Source organism: Embiotoca jacksoni, unplaced genomic scaffold (assembly GCF_022577435.1).
Source record: "Embiotoca jacksoni isolate LCO1_2020_lvr unplaced genomic scaffold, fEmbJac1.0.p SCAF_13, whole genome shotgun sequence".
Taxonomy (NCBI): Eukaryota; Metazoa; Chordata; class Actinopteri; family Embiotocidae; genus Embiotoca; species Embiotoca jacksoni.
In genome coordinates, this window is record NW_027185263.1 from 13434870 (window position 1) to 13460998 (window position 26129).

A 26129-nucleotide genomic window follows, 5' to 3' on the forward strand; every position below is an offset into this window, starting at 1 on the left:
TTACTTGTTAAAATGATTATTGCTCTTTTATTTTCTATTTACATTTCCCTAAATAGACCATTAGAAACATAAATCTGGAAGATGTGAATATAGTTCTTTCCTATAATTAAATCAGCTTGATCTCTGTAAAAAAATACTTTTTTTTATTTTTATAAACTACCAGAACAAATGCATTAGGGTCAGCTCTGAACATACTATTTTTGAGATATACCTCAAATCTGTATACGCCAGTAAGTTGCCACAACGGTCATCATTGGGTCTGAAGACCTTTTTAGCTTTAAATATGTGACTGTTGTGTGCTCCATATACAGTATATCGTATTTCCAGGATTATCAACTGGGAGATGTGAGGGAGCTGTCAAGCCACCATCAGGAGAAGAGTTATAAAAAGAGAAAATGAAAGCTGGTTAACTGTTGAGAGTCTGTTTTTTTTTTTTTTTTTTTGTAAGTGGTCTCTTTGAAAAAGCAGAGAAAATCCTTTGTGGTGAGAGAATAGAGAAGAATCAGTGTCAAAGACAGTTTAGGCGTAAGGGGAGAGAAGATGGAGAAGGGCTTTCCTGCAGTAAAGCAGAAAGACCAGATTTTAGTTTCAGCAGCTCTGACAGATAAACAAAGACGAAAAGAAACAATGAGTGAAAAAGGAGTAATTGTATTGAGTGTTGATTTGATGTGAGATCCAGGTGAAAAAGCCAGAGCATGAGAGAGAAGGTCAGAGGAAGACAGGGAGGCAGAATGAAATGTGAAGGTGGAGAAAGCAATGGAAAGAAAGAGGAATGAGTCAGGTGGAGGAGGAGGAGGACCAGATGGAGACAGAGAGAGAGGAAGAGCAGAGAGACTGTGCCAAGCAGGGATATCACAAAAGGAGACCGAGTCCCTCGCGGAGAGCAGAATAGAGAGTGACACAAATTGATGGTCCGAGACATTAGGAGACAAGATGTGGAGGAGGCTCCAGAGAAGCATAAGCCAACTCCAATTTCATCTTTATGAATGAGTGAAGAGGCAGAGAGGGAAATATGGAGGGAACACAAGAGAGGAATAATGAAATGATTCCCCTCCTAGTGCTGTCTTATCACCAGGATATTAATGAATCAGCTGTGGAGAGCAGGTCACAGAGCAGAGAAACATTTGATGAGGAGGCAAGGATGAACATTAAGAAAGGCTAGTCCATGCTGATCAATCTGTGCACGCTGATTACAGAGAGGAGAATATATATATATATTTTTTTAAGATTAGATCTACTTTTAGTTGGGTCGAGGTCAGGAAAAGGCTCAGGCCAACTGTGACATGAACAACAAACGTTGCTACACCTGTCAGGGTTTACTGTGGATTACTCTGAAAGACTCACACAAAGACAGGATCGGTGGAGCCGTAAAAACAGACCATAAATCTGATGTATACGTTTACAGTTAAAGCCACGCAGGAGTCAGCTGGAATTGGTGAATGTGCTCCCAGCTCAGAGATAAGATACCAAAACAAAAGTCATACTTGGTTTCTCAGAACAACAAAACAATGTGTTTAAATGACAGAAGGAAGTGAGATGGATGTTGCAGATACTACCAGCTAAAAGATGGTCATTTATTCCACAAGGTGCAAAAATCCTCCATTGATATCGAAAAGAATGTGATAAAAAATGTCACACTTGAACTGAAAAATAGCAGCAACAAAAAAACTAAATTAAAGCTGCCTCATCAAATCAAGATCCAAAAACAAATGTGAGAGACTTAGCTCAAGGTAAAAGTGATGAAGTCAGTCAGCTGCACAGTGTAGCGTGTTTGTGGAAAGCACAAGGAAAGGAGCTACTGATTCTGAGTCATAATACTGCAGGGCAGCAGTTTGAGAGAGTGAATGAGTGGAGTCAAGGAGCTCAGCTTCTTTATGATGGATCAGGATGAACACTGGGAGCGCTTTAACTTGAGAAATAGACACAGATCACCACAGCAACCTGGTAGCAACCGGCTTTTTATTGTCAGGCTCTGTTATTTTTGGTATTTCTTTCTCTTTTGAGGTGTTTCTCTGTTTTTTTTTCTGGATGTTTAAATGTTTTGATGAAGCCTAGAAGAAAAGTGAATCAACGAGAATAATGACAATAAGTCCTATAAAGTCAGTGTCATTGATTCTTCCACATCTCCAGCTGTGTATTACAGTACAGCCTGTCAATTCAATGCATACCTGCACAGAAACAGATGCCTGTGTGGGTTTGCAGGCATTTCATCACATTTGATCTGTTTCATATGTGCGCCCTAGCACGTCTGGCCCTCTATACATAACTTTCTTTAAATCTTTAAATAAACGTTCAGCACCCCGACGCTTGAGGAAGCAGGTAGGATGAACTCCTGAAGTTTATGCATTTGTGCTCTACCTAATAGACTGTACTGAGCGCACAAATGTAGTGTTACATGTGGGTGTTGAGTGACAGCTCTGTTTATAGCTACAATATGAGCATATAGACTTTTAATGAGAATAGACGGTATTTTTAATTAGATATAGAGCTTCATAGTACAAATACAGTTTCATCCAGTCTTTACCACAAACTAGTGAGTCTTCATTTTAATGAATGATATATTTAGCAGGTAATTACTACACTTACCTGTTATTTTCTTTATGCTGCAGCAGAGTGAAGCCCAGCACTGCATATTTCTAACTTTCACCATGCACGAGTCTGCACTTGAGTGCGTTCTGTGGAGCGCCGGCAGCAGATATGGTGCAGTGCTGTTTCTGCCCCTCACTGCCGTAGTCTCCATGGTGCTTAACATCATTACTGCCCTCCTGTCACCACAGCAACCGGCCTGGTTACACCCTCAGCAGTGCTTTTGTTTAGGCATTTATTGACTCTGGACATGCATGTGTGCATGCGTGAATGTGGGATGCTTGTTGACGTGAATGTACATGACACGCAGCGGCGAGTCAGCCGCAGCCATCCCCATTGCAATAACAAACTGTGGCCTTTAAGTGAATGAATAACCACAAATATTCATTATTTAACATCCTATCAGACAATCAACTTTATTAGCACTCCTCTCCATCGGCCTCTTCCTCTCCTCCCACTTTCAGTATTTCCCAGTACGTGGCCACGTGCCGCCTGTGCTGACTGAAGGTTTAATAACACTAAAAGGTCCACCGCCCCCACACCCCTCTCTTCTCTCCTTCAGTAACCTCCCTCATTACTGAAATGATCAGGTCCGACCTAATAACTTACCTGCCTACGAGTCACGACGAGACTGAGAAACAATGGTGTGAGTAAGATCTGACTGCATGGTATGATTTGAGGGGGGATGAGGAGGGATGGCATCCCTATTGCTAACAAAATGACGCGAATGTTAACCTGCCCTAGTAGCAGAGAGAGTGCAGGAGTACTTTAGTCGAATACGTCAGTCAGCCTGACTCACTGATCCTTCATCTGACTGAGGTTAGTCACAATCTATGGCCCCGACCGTGGCTCTCAAATATCTGCGTATTGATAAATCACTTTGTATTGATAAATGCTCCCATTGGGCCATCCCCCCTCTTCTGTTTAAAAAAATAACAAATCACCTATGAGAGTAAATGAGCAAAAACCACAACAGGAAGTTATTGCTTGTTTTGTGGTGCATTTACTTTACATGTAAGTCTTTAATGGAAGTGAACAGATTAAGTTTGTATAATTTATTAACAGAGGCCCAGAGAGTGTCCTGATGTATCTCTCAGAGATGTATCGCTTCCCAGTGCTGAATAATAAATGTTAAAGCAGCTGAAAGCACTGCATTGTACTCGGCACTCTTGTAAAGGATGTGCAGCACCTATATTCTACACAGCATGAACAGCTACAGTACGTTTCATGTTACGCCAACACCACACCGTCATGTGCACTGCCTGTCAAGTGCTGTATTTAAGTACATGTCTACAGGGCTTGGATTTTACCTCAATATTTCCATTTGTGGATACTTTATACCTCTGCCACTACATTTTGGTGTGAAATTGTATTCTTTTTAAAACCCTGTTTCCAAAAGAGTTGGGACGCTTTTTTAATCTAAATAAAACAGATTGTGATGAGATGTGTTGCTGCCATCAAATTCAAAATGAGCATATATTTTTCATAAAACAATAACATCTCTCGTTTGATATGTTGTCTTTGGTCTATTTTTTTTTTAATTAAATATGGGTTCACATGATTTCCAAATCAGCATATTCTGTACATTTTACACAGCGTCCTAACTTTTTTGGAAATGGAGCTGTAGTACACTAATTTACTAGTGACACATATAAAAGTTCAAAATTATGACGTGATTTTATAATCAAACTACATAACTGTAGCCTATACATTTCATTCCAGAGTATACTGTTTAAACAGTAAAAGTTTCTATACATAATGCATGGCATTTTAATAAAATAAATAATCATCATATTACACTCAGAGACATTTTTCTGCATAATATTGACTTTTAGTTTTGATATTTTAATAATAATTAGCTGATGTCTGTCATGCCGTGTTGTAGAATTTCTTTGGTGTGTGTATCTGCCACACTGATCCAACACTTACCTCACAACATCCACATATGGATGTAAAATGTCAACAATGCATAGCAGTTATCATCTTTTTGTTAAACACAGCACAGCTGACATCACTGCATAATAATTTATTCACATATTTTTTTTGTATACATACTATATATTATTATTGCTGCAGTTGTGGCGCCTCTCAGGTATTCACTTTCAATATTCCCGTAATGAGATTCTATGTTCATATCTCTATATTTTTCATCTTCATGCATGCTGAGTATTACATTTCACAGGAGCAGGATGCAAATAAATAAAACAGTCTCTTTTTTAAGTTACATGTCATAATCTATCCATTCTATTAATGCTTCGGTAACATGCCTTTTTCGAATGTCCATAGAGGAGAAAACACTTCTTGGAACATATAGTCTCCATTAGAGGGTGAAGGCATAACAAAGAGCACATTAATAATACATATTGTTAAAGCTCGCAATCTATGATTAATCTTCATAACCACCCGAACCCCTGCTCCCCCACCCATGTAAAGCCTATCTATACCGCATAGGGAAAAGGCTACGTGTAATTATTACATTTCATCTATGTACAGTAACTTTGAAATATGGCACCGGATCTGCTCGTGAAAAACAAACAAAGTTGAGGTTACATGTTAAAATAGTTGTGACTACAATACTTTTCCTGTTTAGCTGAAAAAAAGTCTGTCATATTTCCATTCATAAGCTTTCGACCGCAATTTCACTATACAAGCCAAACACTGGCAAACGTTTCTCTGCTGTTTTCAGTAGCTTCTGAAAGTAAACAGCGTTCCCTGCAGGCGCTGGGAGCATCGTGGTGCATTAACACAGTTTTGGAAAGTAGATCTAACTCATCTTCAATGCGACTCGTGTTTCCACGTTGAGCAAAAGCTCCCGGGCAAATTCAGTCTCGAGTCTGATTGGCACCTAATGCAACAAAGAAAATGAAGAATAGTGACAATGTTTTTAGAAAAATCCTGGTTCATTGATAACAAATACTGTGTTCCAGTTTACGCTGACCATTTTAGTGCTGACAGTTTTTGTGTTTGTCTTTGTGTTTGTCTATAAAGGTGCATATTTGTCCACCGAGTGACTTTACTTGAACATTGTAGACAAAGACAACTAACACTATCTCTCCCTCAGTAGCTCAGATTAGTTTTGCATTCGATTTTCTGACTAAAGTCAGAGACTGGCTTTTTTTCCCACACACATGCGTATGCATGCACACGCTTAAGCTCTTGCATATGCACACGTAATTGGAAAATGAGGGGATTATTTCTGATCTACGGCAAAGGCAAATCTTAAAGAACTTCAGAGAATTCAACCTCCGACTATCTCTACAGTGTTTTAATATCATTTGCAATTGCTCAGTTCTATCTGTTGGGTTCTTTGAAGGCACCTAGTGTCACCTAGGCAGAGCAGAACTCTCATGTTGTTAAGCTTTAGGTGTAAGCTTTGATGCAGCAACACAGTTGCCTTTTTAGGAAGGTGAGTTGTCTCTCTCGTGGTGTCAAAAACTCTACTTGGTGAATGAATTCTTCGTCGTGACTGCACACAGTCTGTCTGTGCTCCTGAATAATAATGCAGAGGTGAGTTTTATGTCCTACTGATCAGGGGTCCGGGGCCAGGGAAAAGCTCTTCTCCAAAATGTAAAAGGTCCTCGAGCCCCCAGGCAGAGAAGCCTCTGTCAGACGTAGGCTGACTCACTGGACTGGGTCCTGCCCAGGTTTGGGGCCTGGGACAGGTGTGAAACATCCTTCTTACGCACTTCACAAATGGACTTCCTTCGTGCCTGCACTCCTCGCATGGCCGTCTTTATCTTCCTCCAGCCAAGGTGGTTGAGCTCAGCCAGGTTGAGAAGCACGCATATGCCGCTTACTGCAAACATAAAGACCAGAAATACAGTCTTTTCCGTGGGACGGGACACGTAACACTCCACCTCCTTCACACATGGGTAGCGGTCGCACTCAAACATCCCCGGCACGTTGAAGCCGTACAGGAAGTACTGGCCGGCCAGGAAGCCGATCTCCAGCGCGTTGCGGAACACCACCTGGATGACGTAGAAACGGGAGATGCCTTCTTGCCGTCGCACTTTCGAGCTCTTGTGTGTTTGAGGCATACCTCGGGGTCCGTTAGGGATCTCCTTGACATCCAAGTCGTGGTCCTCCTTACTGCTGTCGGGGTGCACCAGGATGCCATTGATGTTGCGAGAGTGAAGTTTGCGAGCGTGATGGTCGTGATGGCGACCATGGTGACCGTGACCGTGGTGATCCATGTAAGGATGGAGGAGAGAGTAGCTGCGATCTCGTGCTTTTGCAGACTGATGAACAGAATAGGTGATGAAGCACAAGCTCGGCGTGCACACCAGGATGATCTGAAACACCCAGTAGCGGATGTGCGAGATCGGGAAGGCCTTGTCGTAGCAGGCCTGGTTGCAGCCGGGCTGCATGGTGTTACAGATGAACATGATTTGTTCATCTTCGTACACCTTCTCCCCCACTATGCCGACTATTAGGATGCGGAAAATCACCACCACCGTCAGCAGGATCCTGCAGAGAGATAGAAGGAGAAAGAGAAGGAGAGGGCAGGAAGGGGAGGGGGAGAAGGAGAGAGAGACAACATCAGTACGTGAGGAGAAAATACACAGAAGTTCAGGAAACGCAAAATAATTGCTGGTCTTGGTTCAATATAACCTATGTGGTGAATGGATGTTTGTCGAGTATGTTTTTTTTTTCTTTTATTGGCTTTGAAACCACTTTAGATCAACAGAAAGAAAATAGTTTTCAGGCAAAAAATCCTTGTCAGACCCAGGTATGTGTATGTGTGTGTGTGTGTGTGTGTGTGTGTGTGTGTGTGTGTGTGTATAAGATTGCACGTGTAATCACTCAGCTGCTGTGACAAACAATACTGCAGGATGGTGGAGCTGTGCTCCAGATAGCATGCACACATCAGGTCACTAATCATAAGAGCCCAAAACACACTCGTCTTCACTGTTGGGCTGAAAACGGAACAACACGTTTGGCAAACACATCACTGATATCAGTGTGTGTGACTGCATGTCAGTGATCGCCATCCACTGATTGGAGGATCAGTGTACATCTCTGATCATATTAATCAACGCTTTTCGTCATATTCTGTCATAAATATCTTTTGTTGTAGCAAAGCTTATTGATAAATTTGAATTTGCTGTGCAAATGAGGTTTTTGTCTCGTTGTTGACATCCAAGTGAGGGAAGACGTGTTTAGATGTGCAACAGCACGCATATCAAAAAAAGTGCGATACCTCAAATATACTAAAATGTCTGTTAAATCTCCAGAGGAGAGTTGATTATCAGTAACTTACTGCTGAACCATACAGCTAGCGTGTTTTTAAAACTGCGAGGACATCCCATAGTGCATCATTAGTTCATTGCTGCAGAGAGAGCTGTGTCCAGGGACCGGTGAATCGAGAGAGTCGTGCAGCTGCTTTTCAAAGCCTCTGAGAGACTGGTGTGCTGTACTGTTATCTTCTGGTGTCGATCCAGCATTGGACACTGCGGAGGAGGACTGGGGCTTTAGGGGCTGCACTGTCAGCTCTTTCTAATGAGTGAGGAAAGCCTGCGCATCGTGGGGCTCCCTGGTATGTATGCCACAATGCAGTAGATGTGTACGCTCCCCGTGCAGACGAGCCATTTACTTGGAACACACTTGTGTCCGAGCACAAAAGGACCGCCCAAGGCAACTGAAGGGACAGAGATAAATGGGAGGAGGCCCCTGGTGGGTTAGAACAACTGGGATAAATGGCAGCTAGGTGGGAGAATAGCCTTTAAGGTGATGTAAAGTGATACGATTCCTGTGCATTTTAAATATGCACACGAAAAGCTGGTCTTTTGCTCTGTTATTTTAATCTACAAATCATATTAAATGAGACTCCATAGTTTGTCTTTTAATGAGGATTGAAAAATGCCCACGCACCTTCCCTGGCCAGTTACCACAACAACCTGTGAATTACTGACAAGGTGAAGATCAGGAAGCAAGTGCAGGGTTGTAGAAAATGTGTGCCGACATCAGGTATGGAGGACAGAATAGCGTCAAATGTTTGATAAGTTACCTTGTTAAAGCCCAGCGGAAGACGGGTGAAGGTAAGAGCTATAGCATGGGAACATGTGCTAACGTGAAATAGACCTAAAATAGAGCAGAGCGCCGCTGCAGGACTGTTCCTGCTCCACCTGCGTATACATCCCTGTGTGTGTGGTTTTTTTTGTGTGTGAGAAAGACAGACACGAGGACACAGAGACAAAGAGGGAGAGTCAGCCATGTGTGTGACTTGTGCAAAATGGCAAACATGTCCAGCCGCCTGTGCTCGGAGCAGCTGCGAGTGCATCCGCTACACTGCCTTTCAGTGGGTCTGAAAACACAGCAGAATTAAACTACTCGGCACCTTAGGTCTTCCAGAAGTTACACGCAGGTCCTGTTTTTGTAATTTACATAAAGATTTTCAGTCAATATCTGATCCTTTGCAGCGCACCTGATGTGTGTCTGCCTTCGCTGGTGGTATGACAGCAGTGGATTTGACCGAAGGGCTGATACTGATGGTTCCCTGCATCTGCATTGATGGTTTTCTCTCTCACAAGGAGTCACTGACGCGTACTGCTCACTGAGATGGAAATCTGTGGTCGACGCTGCTCATTTATATGCAAATATTTGTTTAGATAATATTGGAAAAAGGACTAACTCATGTTCAGTGTCGGTGTGAGGATCTGCAGTGCTGGATGCTGATTTAAAACTACATGACAGGCTGGAGAACAGCTTACAGTATGTCTGCATTACTGTGTGTTTCTACTCGAGGTCTGCTTCTTCTCATCTCACTGATAATTAACGAAATGTCACAAAGTCTGTCAGCTATCCACGTGTCTGGTTTTAAAATAAATTTTAGTATTAATAGATGGTTTGTGAAGAATAAAAATGCATGCAACAACTTGATATCACCATTTTGCAAGCTGCTAACAGTCTTCACGTAATATGTTCTGGGCAGACCAGAACTGTGTATTCCCAACACACCAGACGGTACTAAGGCTCGTCCAAGTCCAAGGTCCAAGGCTCGTTGTAGTGGCAGTCTGCACCCACGAGAGTCCATTCTGATTATTTCTTACTGACTTTTTGTGCATTCATTTTTGTCTGTTTAGCACCCTTTAAACTCAATTTAATAAAGCATAAAGCTGCCAAAATACTAAAAAAAAATGACACAAGTGACAATAAAGCTTTTTAAATTCAGACCACCCAAAATGTTATTATAGAACAGTTCAACGTTCTAAAAGATTTCACTATTCACGCACGCAAAAACAAAGAAATGTAAGATGTAAAACTACAATACACTCTTTAAGTTAAGATATTTTATGCTAACTCATTTTGTGCTCCACATCAGCCCTTTCAACTGGTTTTCTCAGCTTCTCGATATGATATACTACAAATAAAGTTATGTTACTTCAAATTAAATACGCTCTGTGTATTCACTGATGAATAGACAGACTTTAGATGGTTAGAAACACTACAAATGTGACATTTGGCGAGTGGACTGATCCTGTTTCTACAGGATTCGTTGCTTCAGATACTTTCACACAGACCAACAGTAACAATGTATTTGAGCATCACGTGTTTATCATCATTATATTTTCTCTGGTGTTAATCTGTGCTCATGTTTGTGATTGCTCATGTGGTGACTAAAAAAAATATCCAGGATTTTATAACAAACAAGCAGAGACATTTCACAGGTTCATTTCTATATGAACCTTTAACCACCGGCATCCTGCCAGATAAAAGCCTGTGTGCATTTCTTCCAAGTATATGAGTTGCTGTGGGCTCATTGAATGCAGCATAAACAGCTGATATGGATTAGTTGATAATATGGACTGCAGAGAATAACCCTTCATGTTATTTTGAAATGTGACACCGTGTGTGATTGCAGATTTCCTACTGCAGCTTTGTTGACCTCAACCGAAAGAACTTTGAGACTTTGTTTAGTAGTGCTGTATTGCGGCTATTTGGTCATTCAGTCAGTACCTATGCATTTTTTTGTCATTAAAAAAAATCCCCAAGACATTGCATGTATTGAGCGTTGTGTGTGTGTTTCCAAGTGTGCATCTATTTGTGTGTGCTTGTGTGTGTGTGTGTGTGTGTGTGTGTGTGTGTGTGTGTGTGTGTGTGTGCACTCTACTGCTGGATAACAGGATAATCAGCACGGGGCAGATTGCTGCATTAGCAGAAAGCAGCGCACGGAGGTTATCTGCAAACATCAGTGTTTTAAGTCCTGCGGAGTAACTAGCCAATACTGAAAGTTAGAGGAGACCGTGGCAGGACAGCCCGCAGGCCTGAACCTGCAGAATATTCAATAACCATCATAAATGATGAAGACGATTTTTAGAATTTTAAGTATCTTCAGCCCGACGGGAGTATGAAAAAAAAATCACTTGCTGAGAAGGTGAAAAAGATTCAGGCATTAAGACACATTCTTTTTTAATCACCTGGTTCCTTTAACCAAAAGTTCCTTAAATGGTTGGGTAAATTATCTCCCACGACAGTCACCACTCATCAGCTCTTTTAGCTGCGTGCTCCCTGGAAGACCTGCTTCAAGCTAAGAATAATCCTCATATTTTTGGAGACGTACATCCCTCCACTGTCCGAGATTTGAAAGAATATTAATCCTGTCTGCGTCTCTAGATTGTGAAACTTCTTACGTAGCTGTCATTTTCTTCTGCTGCATCTCTGACAGCTGACATTTTCATAAAGTGCAAAGACCAACCGCAGCTCATGGACATCTTAACGTTAATGTCTCAGGAGACGAGTGGAGGAAGTAAAGACAAGGACATTGTGTTTCTACTCTTCAAACTGATCTGTAAGCAGCTGATCGACCTGTAAGATTGTGTGTATAGTGTAATAGCTGCTCTTCAGCTGGTGTGACGGCTGGACATGCAAGCTCTGTCTTTCCCAGAGGCTTTCGCACACACACACACACACACACGCACACGCACACACGCACACACGCACACATGCACACACACACACACACACACACACACATATGCTCATTCAAACAGCAGCTGCTGCCGCCAGCCTCCAGGGAGAGCAGTGGCCCTGAGCACAAGAGCAGATGCATCAGAAAACACAAACACACACACACACACACACACACTTGCTCTCACACACAATAAATCCTGCTTTTACAGTATATGAGTCAAAAGTAACTGACGTATGAGGATGGAGATCTGCACATGTAGGCGGCCAGACAGGCCTCTGAAGGACTGGATAAGTGCACGATTATCTGTGCAGAGACCCAGGGTAAAAATATTCTTCCCACCCATACACCCTTAATAATAATCTCCACTGATTGCTGATGGCGGCACATAATGAGTAAAGACCTTAGCAGGCCCAGAAATTAGGCAGCTTAATGATCGGAGTTGAGACGTTTCTTTCCTCCCGCCCCTTATCACAGCTCCCCTCTCAAACTATTCTAATAGTTTAAAGTCTTGCCCACACATCAGGCTGACGTGCACGACTGCCTGCAGTGCCCCTGAGAGTCAGTGTGACGAATATTTTAAGCTGAACGTGTCTGCCATCAGCTGCAGAGGCTCACTTACTCCTGGCTTCTTGAGATGTTTTACAGGGTGTAAAACATAAATGGTTTAAGAATAGATTTGTATCATTAAATTTTTTTTGACTGAAATCAGAAAGGTCTTTTCATTCTGTTAAGCTTCAAAACAAATGTAATTACATCACTTGCTCGTTCAACATCTCAGAGAGATTTGGCTTCCAGCTGGTTTCAGCAATAAAGGAGGAAACAGAGAAAGTTAATTGGGGGAGACTCTACAGGTATCTGTGGATAATTATACGTTGACTGAGAGACATCAACAAGATCTGAGCTCTTATATAACAGCTTTATTAAAATAATGAGACTGCGCTAAAGTCTTTAGATGCACAGGGTTTTTGTTTCATAAACAAAACTGCTCTGCTGAAACAAGTAATACTACAATCTTGGAAAGCTGGAGGAGATTGTGTTTGAAATTCCACAGACAACTTTTCTATTAACCTGCTGCGCAGCCTAACCATGCGAGATGTTGATGCCGTGCACACCAGATGAAGCTTTTCCTCTGTCCAATTTGACTAAAATTAAGCCTTTAATCTAAAATTACCCTTTCATCTCAATTCAAGCTACGGGAGGCAAACATTATGCACGAGTGTTTTTCTTTCTGAAATAACATGAAAGCTGAAAATCTTCGAATGAAAGGTATCAGCATTTTCCTTCAGATACCAGCAAGCGCATTTTGCTGATTGCATCAATATATAATTTCAGAATATTCCACGAATCACATCGCAACTATTCAGTATTTGGAGTAAAGACAAATTCTACACAACTGAGTCGAATAGAAAAATAAAAGTAGGAGATTGGATTTGAGTCAGTGCAAAACATAAAGTAGTAAAATGTATCTGCAGAAAGGTTGTATTATAGATGGATGTTGTATCTAAAATTGAGGGGCTTTTGATGGAGGACTCAGCCTCTGAAATAATTTCATTTTTCAGCGAGACACAGATTAGCCTGGGGTTGGCCTCACTTAGTGACTCCCATCAGCTCACTCGCTTTCTTTTTATCAGTACATCTTTTTTGTTGAAGAAGAAAACAAGTGGACCTTAACTGGAACAAATTTACTCTGTATGCAGCACTCAAATTAAATTGAACTTTAATTTGAAATGGTATCGTTCAGCATTTTGCATCATACCTTTACCTCAGTTAGAAAACTCCCAATATGCATTAATTCTGTTGCACCTCTGCGATGTGTTTGGACTGCAGGAACCTTTGTTTTAGGAGTAGCTGCAGGAAAAAATAAACTGCGTCTGTCTCTGAATTTGTGGAAAATCCATCATGAATATACATCTGAATAAATCAATAGATTATATGAATTAATAATGAAACTTATCATGTTTTTAATGTATTCATATTAACCAGCAGCACATAGGACTGCCATGACTCCGCCTCCTCAGTCATATTGGTCACCGACTCGGCTGACTTGGCAATGCCCCACTTGGCCAGCTTATGTAGAATAGAGACGAAGATGGAGGAAATCAAGTATGTAGATATAAATCTGACCTGACATGAACAATGACATGTTCATAATTGTGTTTCTTCTGAATGAGGCTTCGCACAAAATATATTTCCATCACACTGTACTGTATGTCAGGTCTCGATTAAAAAACGTTTTTGACCTAAACAAGTGAATATGCAGAAATGAAAGAAAAGCAACTACTGTCAGTTTCGGTCTTTGTCCAGTCATGCTGATGAGCAGATTGTGTTCTTATATTTATAAAAATCCAAATTATAGTTGATTGGATAACACCACTACTTACTGGAAATTTTTATAATGTCCCATATCCATGTTTTGATTTCACACCTAAAAAATACCATTCATCAGCAGCTTAGATTCCTAATATTTCAAACAAAGTGACATAAAATTACTTTTACTAAGTGCTTTAAAAGGTTAGTTTTGGTGCAAAATATCTGTGCTATTAAAGTGTACCCACTACATGAGGTCAGTAAACAGAACCTTTACTAAATGCAAATGCTGATTAGATGGTGAGATTGGATTGTGAAGTTTTTTTTTATCAAATAAACTGTGTGGGAGTTTAAAAAAATATTATTCGATTTTTGGACACCAGGCAGCAGGATGTAACACACTATTGCTATCAACTATTGTCAACTTATAAACATAAAAATGGGGAACATGTGGTCTACTTACAGCAAATACAGAGCAGCATAAAGCTTGAGTTAGAGTTGTGTCTCTGGCCACCTGACAAAGACTCCTTCTTGTTTTAGCTCCGTTTTTGGTTTCCAGTAAGTGAGAGACATACTGTGTCTGGCTAGTTATCGCGAGTCACTTACTTTGTCATTTTGCCATTGGGTGCTAAGCAGGAAGTTTAACATACAGCCACCTGCAGCTGGAAATGACGTTGATGAGAGCGGCGGAGGGTAAATTAAAACAAAAAAGTTACAGACTGTGAAACCAAAACAGTTTGCTGAAAGACACTAAAATGCTTTGTAGGTTGAAGGAAGCTGCAGACCCAGGTGCTAATTGTCGGTGGGTCCATCGATCCGTCACGCATGGATCCTTTGTTAATTTAAAGATTTGATTAGTGTAGCTTTAAAACATCTATTTCTAAATTTAAAAGGTATTTATCATCAGATGTAAAGTAAGCTGTTGTTGCTGTTATGGCAACCATCTCTGTGGAAGTCAGTTCTCATTCCCAGGGTGTTTCCTACTGCCATTTTGTCAAGGCTGTTGGCTTCAGAAAGATGTTCACAAGGTTCCCTTTGGGATGTAAAACATATGCACATAGTACCTTATGTGTTATGCACCATGACAAGCCGGGTTGAAGGTCATGTGTCGAAGTACAAATGGGGGTAAAGTCCATTTGGGGTTGTTTGATGGAACAAACCCAGGACTTTATCCTGGGAGACGTGTGACATAGAAAAAAAAAAATCGAATTGGGATTGGAGAAGTTACGTAGTGTATCTAACCTGTGTAATGTACAGTTGTGCATTAAGTAACTTTAAAAAAAAAAAGTATGTAATGTTATTTAGGTAAAAGTACTTTTTCTAACCCAAACTGTGATTTTTTTTTTTTCCAAACCCTAATCATGTGGTTTTTGGTGCTTAAATGCAAGTCACCTTGTGCGTGTATATGAGATGTGAACGACTTTTATAAAACGGCAGTATTTGATGCCTTCCATCACACCTTTAATTTGATTTGCCACCAGTTATTCTTTTATTTTATTTATTTATCTCTATTTTGAGTAAATTTGGTACCCAATGTGAATTTGAATCATCAATCTACACTGAGACTATAAGCACAATGACAAGATGGTTCACTGATACAGAAACACTTTCAGGCTGCAGTCAGTGCAATTTATTCTGCACATTCATGAACTCCCGTTTAATATATGTTTTAATTTGGAGAACACAGGAAAATGTGTTTGTTATGAATGAGGATGTGTTTTGTTGTGTGTGTTTTCCCGCCCAGGCTGCCAGCCTGCATTATGTGCATCAGGTGTAAAAGTGTGTGTATGGAAATAGGAGAGGGATGTGATCGGTCGACCAGCTGTCTGTTCTCCGTGCTCATTGGCTCCTGTCAGATGACAACTCACTATATAATGGGAGCTCCACTCATCTCCTGCCTCTCCCAACTGGCTATACCTGTATTAGGAGTTTAAAGGAGCAGGCTGACATTTCTTTTTATTGTGTTCTCCTACTTTTGTTTTAGTTCGGAGGCTGAGGCACTGTATTGCACTTTGGTTTCATAGATTATGTTCGGCTATCAATGATGACTTGTCGTTGTTTTGTCCTTTTCACACCCTGAAGCTGAAGCCTATCTCTATCAATAAAAAAGAACAAAGACAATAGTTCCCTAACTCCAACACAAACCCGAACAAATCTCTCTCATCTGTTGTTCTTTGGGGAAAATGGGTCGCTGTCGTGCGCATATCAAGTACTGCAAAGAAATTGACTGTGTTGCCTAATATTCTCTTTATTTTTCAAATTAACCTTTATTGTTTCTTGATGAAATATTACTGAGCACATTTGACTCTGTGATACATGGTTTTGTGTTCACTGGACTACAATAAGGATTTGTCCATTTCAACTCGTAAAAACGTAACAAATCGTGTCCTAATTAATATTTTTCATCACATATGGTGAGGCATGGGGAATAAAGAACATTTAAGCTTGTGCACAGAGAAACATTACACACTCGGCACACACCCCTGATGTGTTGCTGAGCTGAATAATAGCCTGCGTTGAATGAAAGCTGAGCTCAGCTTTACTGGTAAAATCCCCCTTGTCAAACAGTATAATCAATAACATTCAACAGCAGGGATTGCTGCACAAATAAACTAATGACAACTCTAGATGTTCAGAAAAATGGTTCTATTTGAGAGACATCCTCGCTGCAGGATGATTGATCACTTATCCCGCCAAATGCTGGGATATTGACGCCATTGTTTTGCTTTGCAACACAATCTTCTCTGACGGTATAGATTTTATTCAGGGCAATGACTATTAATGATACATGAAGTGTATTCTGGTTTAGTATTAGACTGGATGATGCCCTCGATTCAAGCAGAGCATTCCTACATCTCAAATTATTTTGGGAGAACTAGGGTGCCCTTCTCTAAGTAGGGTGCCTCCTTCTTGTGGATATCCTGACCCATTTAGGCAAAGTGGAGAGAATGTGTCCGTGAACGTGAACAACTTTAGGGCAAAGAGGATAACATTGTCTGTATTTATCTTTTAGTGCCAACAAACAAAGATGTGGATATAAAACCTTTCAGGACTCTCCATACGAGTGTGAATGTTTTTTAAACTGGATAAACAAGAACAACAAAGTATTTTATGTACCACTTTATCCACTGCATTAAAGAGCTAGTCAATTTTGCATACATTTTTAATGAATGACTTGACATCAGTTGTAATTTGCAACAAGAGCCACATAACATTTTATGGTTTATATTGTTCAAGTGGTGAGTAATATATGATAAATAATAGATTATTTAACTCTGTTATGCAGGAAGAAAACAAATATCAGGTAAATTGATGTAAAAATTTAAGTGTACATAAATTAAATGACACCAAAACTCAATTTTCAAAAATAACTATTAATCTGATTGAAGAGCAGGTTTATAAAATTGAATGTAAAAAGCATAAAGATTCATTTGCTTCCAGAACAGCGAGCTTCTCCCTCTCATTAAAGGTCCTGTTTATTAAGCCAAACCTGGATTGCTGTGTTTGCGCAGAAAGTACATGTTGCATGTAATTTCTCAGAAAGGCTTCAACTTCACCTTTTGCAGGAGCTGACAAAAAAAAAAAAAAAAAAAAAAAAAAAAAGGGCTGGTGTATTTTTAGCGAGCCTCATCAATGCAGAGGACACATATTGAGTTTGTGTGTGTGTGCAGGCTGTTTCCTCAGCAGCAGGGTCAGTCAGCAGCTCCAGAGGAAGGAGCTCTGACACAAATTCTCGTTACTAAACCTCTGCAGAGAGGAAACTTTTCTTCCTTCCTCTGTTCCCCTCCTCCTCTAAACCTTTTTTGTTCTGCCTCTCCAGCTCCCTTCATCTCCTCTCTATCCATCCGACAACCTTTATTATTTTATCTTCCTCAGATCGCTCTCCGTTATCTCTCTCTCGCTTTTTTATTTTTTTGCTCTACTTGTCTTTGGCGCTGACCTCACTACAGCACTGCAGTCTCGGGGAAGATGCATCAAGGGGAAGATGCATCAACTCACTTCCTTTCTCTCTTCCTTCCTACCTGCAAGGTATAAACCTCAAACCCAAAGGCGTCATCCTCTCACGGTCGAGCGCATGTTTTTTATCATGCACACCCGAGGTCTGCAAAACAGCTGAGCACCAAATGTGACAGAAAATAATGTTTTACGTCACGTTTTAATTGGTGAATAGTAGGCTTTTTTTATGCCCTTAAGTATAATGTGTTTAAATATATTATAATAATAGGTAATAATTCGATTTTTATGGTTATGTATTTGGGGCAGTTCTACATAACTGACATCACACATGGAAAAAATGATGGGTCACGAAGATAAATGGCCTTTGATGTTCAGTTGTTTGCTGTGTTACATCGACAAATCTAGTTTTGGCAGATTAGCAAAGTATACAAGCTGGTTGTCTGTCTGACTGGAGTAAACAGTTTATTTGCATGAGATTGTATTTTTGTGAAGGTGTTCAAATGTTGGTCTGATAAGGAAGAATAATAGATAGAAGATAAAGAAAAATAAATGAAAAACTAAGGCAACATTTTCCCTGTGAATATTTTTACATGTGATTATGTTCTAAAGGGCTTCAGGAGACCTATCAGCAAATCACAGTCAGACAGTTTGATATTTGTTACAAGCTATTTTTATGCATTATAAAAAAAAAAAAGTATTGACTTGTAAAGTGTCATTTCAATTAATTAAAACGTGTACAAAACTGTGAGATATATAAGACAACTACGAACATTATCAAGGCTGCTCGTGTCACGTTTTACACAGCGACAGCTGTGCGGTCGGCATATCAACATGAAAACGTTTGATTAATTTTGGGGACGACAATCAGTCGTGTCATGCAGAGATATAAAACGTGTGGCACACAGGGCACAGAGCTAACTCCATTGGAGTACTCTGCACTGCAAATTTTGACCAAGTAAACCACAAAAACTTGTGTAAGATTGTATTTTTACTTTTTTTTTTTTTTTACACAAAAAGCTACAGTTCTGTCATAACCTGTTGGAACACCACCTCTGCCCGTCACGAGCAGAAACTCAATACATGTCCTTAATTAACAGATGGAGTGAGACAGGTTGAGACGCTTTACAGGACGTACTAAAGTGTCGCTTATCTTATGCTGGAAGCACCGGGGGTCCTTATAACTGTGAATATACAGTAAATGTGGTTTGGATTCGAGAAGGAGGTTTAATGCAGCCTTGACAATGCTTTCTCTCACTGTGTCATCATGATTACAGTCATTGGTTATCCATGCACATACTGTACATTGCCCAGTTAGAAGTCAAGCTTATGGAGACCACAACACACAACATGAATCTTTGAACGAGTCACAATATGCAAGGCACCTGTGGTTAGTCAGAGGCACAGAAGCAACTCTCAGTTTGTCTGTCTCTTTCAAACACCATAATTAAGCTAACCTATGCCACCGCATGGAGTCCGTTTCTATTTTTTTTTTTAACACCGCTCTGCGTGCCGAGGCTAATTATCTATCCTATGCCAGGGCGTAGGTTAGCTTAAAACCTACAATTAAGGAGCAGCTTAATTGTAGCTTGATAAAGACAGTCCAGACGTTCGACGATACCATCCGACAAGAGTCTCATGGTGGAACGACATCCTCAAAAAAAAGAAAAAAAAAAAGATGACTGACATGCAACCACGTTCCAAAGTTTTGATGCAGGGTGAGACGTTTCAGCCACGGGGGGGGGGGGGAGACATCGCCGTTCTCTTACTTTGGAACCGCATCCTTTCAACTGCAAAGCGCACGCATGCACAACTCTTTTGACAAAAAAAAAAAAAAAAAAAAAAAGTTAACGACACACAAGGCTGAACATCCCGCCGGCGGTGCCATCGAGCGGTTGCCGCATGCTCCGGCCGCACCCCGGCGAAGTGCGAGGACTTTCACAATGCACAACAAAGTGCGACGGACCGCCGCCCGACCACGCCCCAACCGGGGGCCGTTGGGGGCGTGGTCGGGCGGCGCGACAGACTCGAACCTTTCAACCCGTAGAGGTCAGTGCAACAATTTGGACTCCACGCGTTGGTTTCGCGTGGAGTTGCCCGTCAACGATCCAGGGAGGCACCTTTGCGGCGCAAATCTGCGCCAGTGGTGAACAATTCTCCAACTTGCCGGTACATCCAGAAAAACATCGTTCTTGTGATGTAAATGTTAAGCGTCATTGATTTCCTGACCATGCAGACACATGCTTAGGGTTAGGAATCAAGTCGTTATTCTTTAGTGGGTTTTTTTTGTGTTCTTGCTGAGATTGCCCGGCGATGTCTACTGTCTAAAAAAAAAAAAAAAAGCCTTTCGATAGCTAAAAAAGCAAAACCAGACCACCACTTAAAAATAAATTGCTCCACGTTAACCCAAAAATCTGTCTGTTCAAACTGCTTAAGAATTTTCTACTACATTTTTTTTTTTTTTTTTTTTTTTTATCATTTCTTCCTGCAATCGAGCTAACTAAAAGGGTCAAAAACAAAAACAAAAAAAAAAAAAAAAAAAAGGGCTTGGAAAAGGGGGGGGGGAAAGGAAATTCAGGGACCTACAACCGAAAATGCTCCCAAACACTGTGCAGGGTGACCCCGAAAGACAACGTTTCTCGGCTCGCGCGACAGAGACGGGCGGGGCGGGGACGCGGCTGACGTTACAGCTGATGCTCCGGGGGTCGACTTAGAGAGCCCCGTAGGACGAACCCGGTCCGAGGGAAGCCGAACGCGTCGGGATCATTTACAAAAGCGTCTCACTGTATTCAGCGCAGCGGCGCGGAGCTGCGGATTTGGCACGAGGGGGGATTTCTTTTTTTTTTTTCTTTCTCACTCGCTCGTAGTTATCGTTCAACTATCTGACGTCGCTTTGAAAAAGGTTTGACGCGGTGACGCGGTCTGTCGCGTAACAAACAAAAGACTACTCTGAATCGATCCATTAAAAAAAAACAAAAAAAAACACCGCTCGGTTTACTGAACACATTTGAGGTATTCGGTGAACCCTTTTTAATGTCAGCCAGTGAAGTGCATGATCAACAAATGAGCTCGAATGAAGCGTTGAAGAAGAAACCCTCGCGTCATCCGAGTTCTCCTTATGACTTTTGAAAGAGGTAGCAGACAAATTGAGAGTTGCTTCTGTGCCTCTGAGAAACTGCAGGCGGCTTGAATCACCCGGAAGATTAATTTCCCAGCAGTCTTTGTGCCCCGTGCACGTGCGCAGGGTATCGGTGATTCGGCCGCCGGGGCTGGATTTTAAAGCTGCATTAAGTCGATTTTTGACCACTAGGGGGCGGAAAGACTCCGAAACAAGTTCACAACAGTTCGCGTCTGGCTTATCAAGTGGTTACGGCTAACACGTTAGCAAACAGTTGCCTACTCACATATCCAGCAGAAACAGAGCAACACGGACATCCCTTTGGTCTCCTTTTTCTGGCCACCTGTTGAATGTAATTCCAATATTCACTGGCGTTTAGCCCTCGTTCGGACTTCCAGCTCATGACAAAAAATATGTCTCTTTTTGGCGTTGCTAATGCCCCCGACTTCCTTCCCCAGTTCCTTCGGCTTGTTGCCATTTTCGCGCCGGGCCGTTAGCGTGCGGCTGGCTCGCTTCGGCCTCTGCGCCGGGAGCTGTTGCCCACGTTCGCGTACGAGCCAGCGCTGTTTCGGTTTTGTTCGCTCAGAGAACCAAAACAATGGCCTAAAAGTGGCTGAAAGCTGTGTCGAGCTTCAGAGCGGGACGCTGGTTCTCGGCGGTAGCAACAGAACTATCGATCCCATAGGTGGGAGGGAGTCATGTGATTAAATGATACAGAAATATTGCTTAATGCATCTTTTAAAATCAGGTCAACATGCAGGTTTTCGTTCCATCGGAGGACTAAACCAGGTGATTTCTCAAAGCACTTTCTACCACAGGGGAAGAACTGACTGAAATGACTTGGTGTAGTTTTTGGTTGGAAGGAAAATCTCCATCATATGTGATTTCAGTTCCCTGATCAACAGAAGTTTTGGCTCACATCATCTCTGTCGCTCTGGTGCCGTTATCATGTCGCTGTTTTGGGGGGATACGGCCTTCTGGCTTCTTTGCACTCATGCAGTGCACAGTGTCTGAACACATGGGCCAATTTTCACTCATTTAACTTCCACACAGGGCAAGAAACACACACACACACACACACACACACACACACACACACACACACACACACACACACACACACACACACACACACACACACACACACACACACACCTACTTGCAAAAAGCCAGTGGAGCTGAGAGAAGGTCAGGCCATGCCCTTGTTGCAGACTACCTGTGATTTAGGTTAATGAGCACAGCAGTGCCAACACATTCGCTGTCTTCGTGGTTTTTGTATTTTTAAAAGCAATTTCCAAATTACAAATCTATACGTCGAAGCTTTCGCAGGCGAAAGCGTGTTGACTCTTCACCTTTCCAAATAGGCATCTCGGCGTGACATTCGGATTGTGTTCAGTAGGTGGAAAATTCCACTTTTGCATTTAATTAATCACACAGAGATGATGTGGAGCACATATTTCACACAGATTTTACAGCATGTCTCCATGGCATTGTCTCCACTGCTAATCAAACTAAAAGTTAATCTGTTCAACTCTCCACCACGAACCATTCTCACGCTAAATGAGGAATGATCTCAGCAGAAGTTAGTGTCAGCCGGTGAGAACAAATTGGATGAACTTTGTTTTAAAAAGAGATTTCCTCTCTGAGTTCACAGTCATTTGCTCCCCCTTTGATTCTGCCTTCCACACCTGCTTGCTCACCATCCTTTCATCTTCCGCACCTCTGCTCTCCTCTCACTCCTACTCCCCTCTCCTCCTTCTGTCCTATTGGTCTGTAGCCAACAGCATCAAGCATAATCTATCAATAACTGCGCTATTAGGTAGTATCAGCACAGGAACCTCTCTGAATTAACCATAATGCCAAGTAAAGCCTTCTATTGATTATGTGCAGTGAGTTTATCCCTTAACTAATGATGGGTGTGCAGGAGAAGAGTGAGGAGGGCAGGGAGGAGAAAAGGACGTGGGAGACAGGGAAGACTGTGGAGGATCGTAGAACAGAGGAGAGCACTGGGACAAGTCGTGAGGAAGGGGCAGTGTGTGTGTGTGTGTGTGGGGGGGGGGGGGGGCGCTCTGCAGGGATGTCAACTGATCAATACAAAACATGGTGTAGAGTACACAGAAACACCCAGCTCATCAGTGTAAACAAAAGCACAGATACAAAACCAGGCAACAAAACCTTCAATCGGTGTCTTACCTTCCAATCATAGTAGAGTGCTGCTGGACAGCCGCCTCCAGCAGCCTCTCCAAAATGGTCCATTCTCCCATGGTGATGGTGAGGTGGCAGAGCGGTCAGAAGAAACAGTACTTGTGGGGACCGGACCCTTCTTCCTCCCGCGGACTCCTTCTTATTCTTCTTCCTCTCAGGACCAGCCTGCACTCTCGTGGAGCAACGGGGGGAGGGGAGGGGGGAGGAGGGGGGTACACCGAAACCCCGTCTCACACCAGCCCTCTTTTGACCTCTACACGCTGACCTGGCCGCTCATCAGTCAGTGCGTCTTCGTGTACGAGACTGAGTGTCTTCTGCTGGGCCTGTCCCGCTGTGCCTCTCTTCCTGTTGGAGGAGTGGTGCTGAGCTGATGGCCTCCCCCCTCCTCTCTCCCTCAGTCTATCCCCCTCCCCTGTGCAGTGATGCTTGTCCTCCCCCTGCCGCACCACTCTGCTCTGCGCTACAGCATATGCTATAGCTCACTGTATGACAGCCATGATCACCCTCTCTTTTCCTCTTGCCTCTTCCCGTCCCCCGTTTGCTCTTTTCAACCTCTCTCCTCTTCCTCCTCTGTCCCTGCCTTCGTCTTCCACCCTACCCCCAGGGCACTCCTTGTACTTCAGCTGCACTCCCTGCCATCGCTGCTGCCCTGCGCTCGTCCTTGCATTGTGGAGGATCTCTTGCCTTGGTTGCACCCTTTACTGCTCTAACCTAAACACACTCACACCACATATAGCTGATCCTCCTCGGCTCACCTCAGCGAACAGCACTGTGAACACACAGACACACACACACTTGCACTCGATGACAGCTCTGAATTCCACTCTCCCACTTCCTAGAGAGGACTGCAGATCCACACCAGCACACGAAGCTCCTGCCTGCTGAATGTCATTTTATGACTGGAGGAATGGTCGCTCCCACAGCTCCGAGCGCTACAAGAACCCATAAAAACCTGCATACACACACATACACTCTCTGAGCCGCACACGCAAACACGCTGCCACCCAGCCCCTCAGTAATAAATCAGCTGCCTTGCTGCATCCAGTGAGGCTGAACCGAGGCAGTGCGCCGCAGACCTGCTGTCCTGTGTTGTCCTCCTGGCTAATTTCATCACAGTCCAATGCCCAGAGTCATGTCTGCCGCAGAGAGCAGGGACGAAAAGCTGTCCTGTGCAGCCTATTCCTGGGCTCCATCATCTTGCATCTCCCCTCTCTCCCCCTCTCCTCCTGCTCTCCTTCAACCTCCACTCTCTTCCTCCTTCCCCCTCTCCTTTGCTCACGTTCGTGCGCAGATCTCAGTCCTGCCAACTACCTCTGTCTCAAGTGTTCGGTCCCCATCTCAGCTCTGCGCTCTCCTCTCTGTGTCTCTGTGTCTCTTCCTCGTTCATCGCTCTATCTCTGTCACACTCTGCGAGCATGCAACACCCCCCCTCCTCCTCCTCTCACAGATCTGCTCTCTCTCATCCCTCTCGCCTCCATCTCCCTCCCTCTCTCCCTCCCTCCTTCCCTCCCTCCCTCTCTCCCTCCCTCCCTCCTTCTCTGCCTCCTCTGGTAAATGTGCTTGGATTGCTACCCTGATCGCTGCTTCACTTATGCTTGCAAGAATGCCTCCCACCGTACTGCTGTGTCTGTTTCCTGCCTGATGTTGCACACAAAGAAGACGGATTTGAGGTCTTCTGCCCTGTCTCCACTGCAATCCTTTGTTCCAGTCTGGGAGCTCAGTTGTGTTTCCCGTACACTTCAAATGCTCTCGTCCTCTTTTTTCCTCACTCTGTGCCACACATCATCCAGCCCATGCTTCCAGGAGGAGGATTACAGGAGAATTGTGGCTCTGCTCCTCCCCATCCTCCATCTATCTCCTCCCTTGCTCCATCTTACCATATCGGAGCTGATAACACACCTATTTTACCCTGACCCAAACCTCATGCCCTCTCTCTATTTCCTCTCCTCATCTCCTCCTTCTGTTCCTCGTTCCCCCCGCCTCCCCCTCTCCATTGCAGCCCACGGTGCCCCCCCCCCCTTCAGGATGAGATGAGCACCGTATTGTACTTTGCTGTGACATTGAAAACTGCATTCATTAGATTTATATTAAGGTGGTGTGGAAATGTGATGGTCTTCCCTCCATTACAGCCGCAGATAGATGCACATATATGGCATGTGATTAACACGCTCACACACCACTGCATAAATGCTGTGTGTATCTACAAGAGCAAAGAAAACTGAGGATGTATAACAGGAGAAAATCAAGAACCACAAGTTTTTTTGTTTTTTGTTTTTTACATGATGTGAGTCATAGCAAGGTTTCCCCATCTGGAAGACTGAGTCAAGTTTTGCAGAAATAAATGATGCAGTGGCATGACATGAGACCAGCACACCAGGATGAAGTCATGGCTTAAGGTGACAAGTTCAATTCATTTGCGCTGCTTTTCCTTTTAGTTACGCCTCTTTGATTTTGGATTACATGCTTTTCTAGCTGACAGGTCATTTGTTGCAGAATACGGTGCATGCCTTTCGGGTGCTTGGAAAAAATTTGAGGCCACCTTAACATCCTTAAATCCTGTGTGCTGGTGTAATTCTCCACAAGGTAAAATAGGCAGGCCCTTACACAACAACCCCAGTGTATTAGAGATCAATCAATCTCGTTGTGTGCCTTCATACAGATGTGCACAAAATACCTGCACGTGTGTGCGACAAAAAGAGAAAAAGGAAGACTGAGTGGGGGAGACGGAGAGGAAAAAAGATTTAGTTAATTCAGCATCTTACGCAGTGGGGGGTAGGTGGGGTGGAATGGGGAGGGGGGGGGCTTGGGGTCTTTCCCTTACCAAGGACATATAGAGTAGGAGTGCCGTTGAAGAGAGCGGCGGGGGTCGGGCTGGCCGTGGTGTGTGATGGATCCAGTTCAGCGAGGCTCGGGCCGCAAACAGCAGCTGAAGTGCTGGCATCAGCCGGTCAGCACTCGGAGAAGAGACTTCAGACCTGGACGGCACATGAACGAGAGAATGAAAGGGGTGCAGGTGTGTCTCCTCTTCAGTGACCTAGAACATCCAGC

At 42.9% G+C, this 26129-nt stretch overlaps 1 protein-coding gene across 2 annotated transcripts; it reads right to left on the minus strand.

The window, feature by feature from the left end:
• Positions 1 to 4240: 4240 nt before the first annotated feature.
• Positions 4241 to 24533, minus strand: LOC138196565 (gap junction delta-2 protein-like). 2 transcript variants are annotated; one of them, XM_069146728.1, is made up of 3 exons: positions 23070 to 24533; positions 21163 to 21219; positions 4241 to 7053 (listed from the first exon to the last, which is right to left on the minus strand). In XM_069146728.1, exons 1-3 carry the CDS (start codon positions 23138 to 23140, stop codon positions 6192 to 6194), a joined length of 990 nt encoding a protein of 329 aa, XP_069002829.1. In that variant the 5' UTR covers positions 23141 to 24533; the 3' UTR covers positions 4241 to 6191. The 2 variants fall into 2 exon arrangements, with proteins under 2 accessions (XP_069002829.1, XP_069002830.1); XM_069146729.1 differs by lacking the exon at positions 21163 to 21219 and having other exon boundaries at positions 23070 to 24531.
• Positions 24534 to 26129: the final 1596 nt, after the last annotated feature.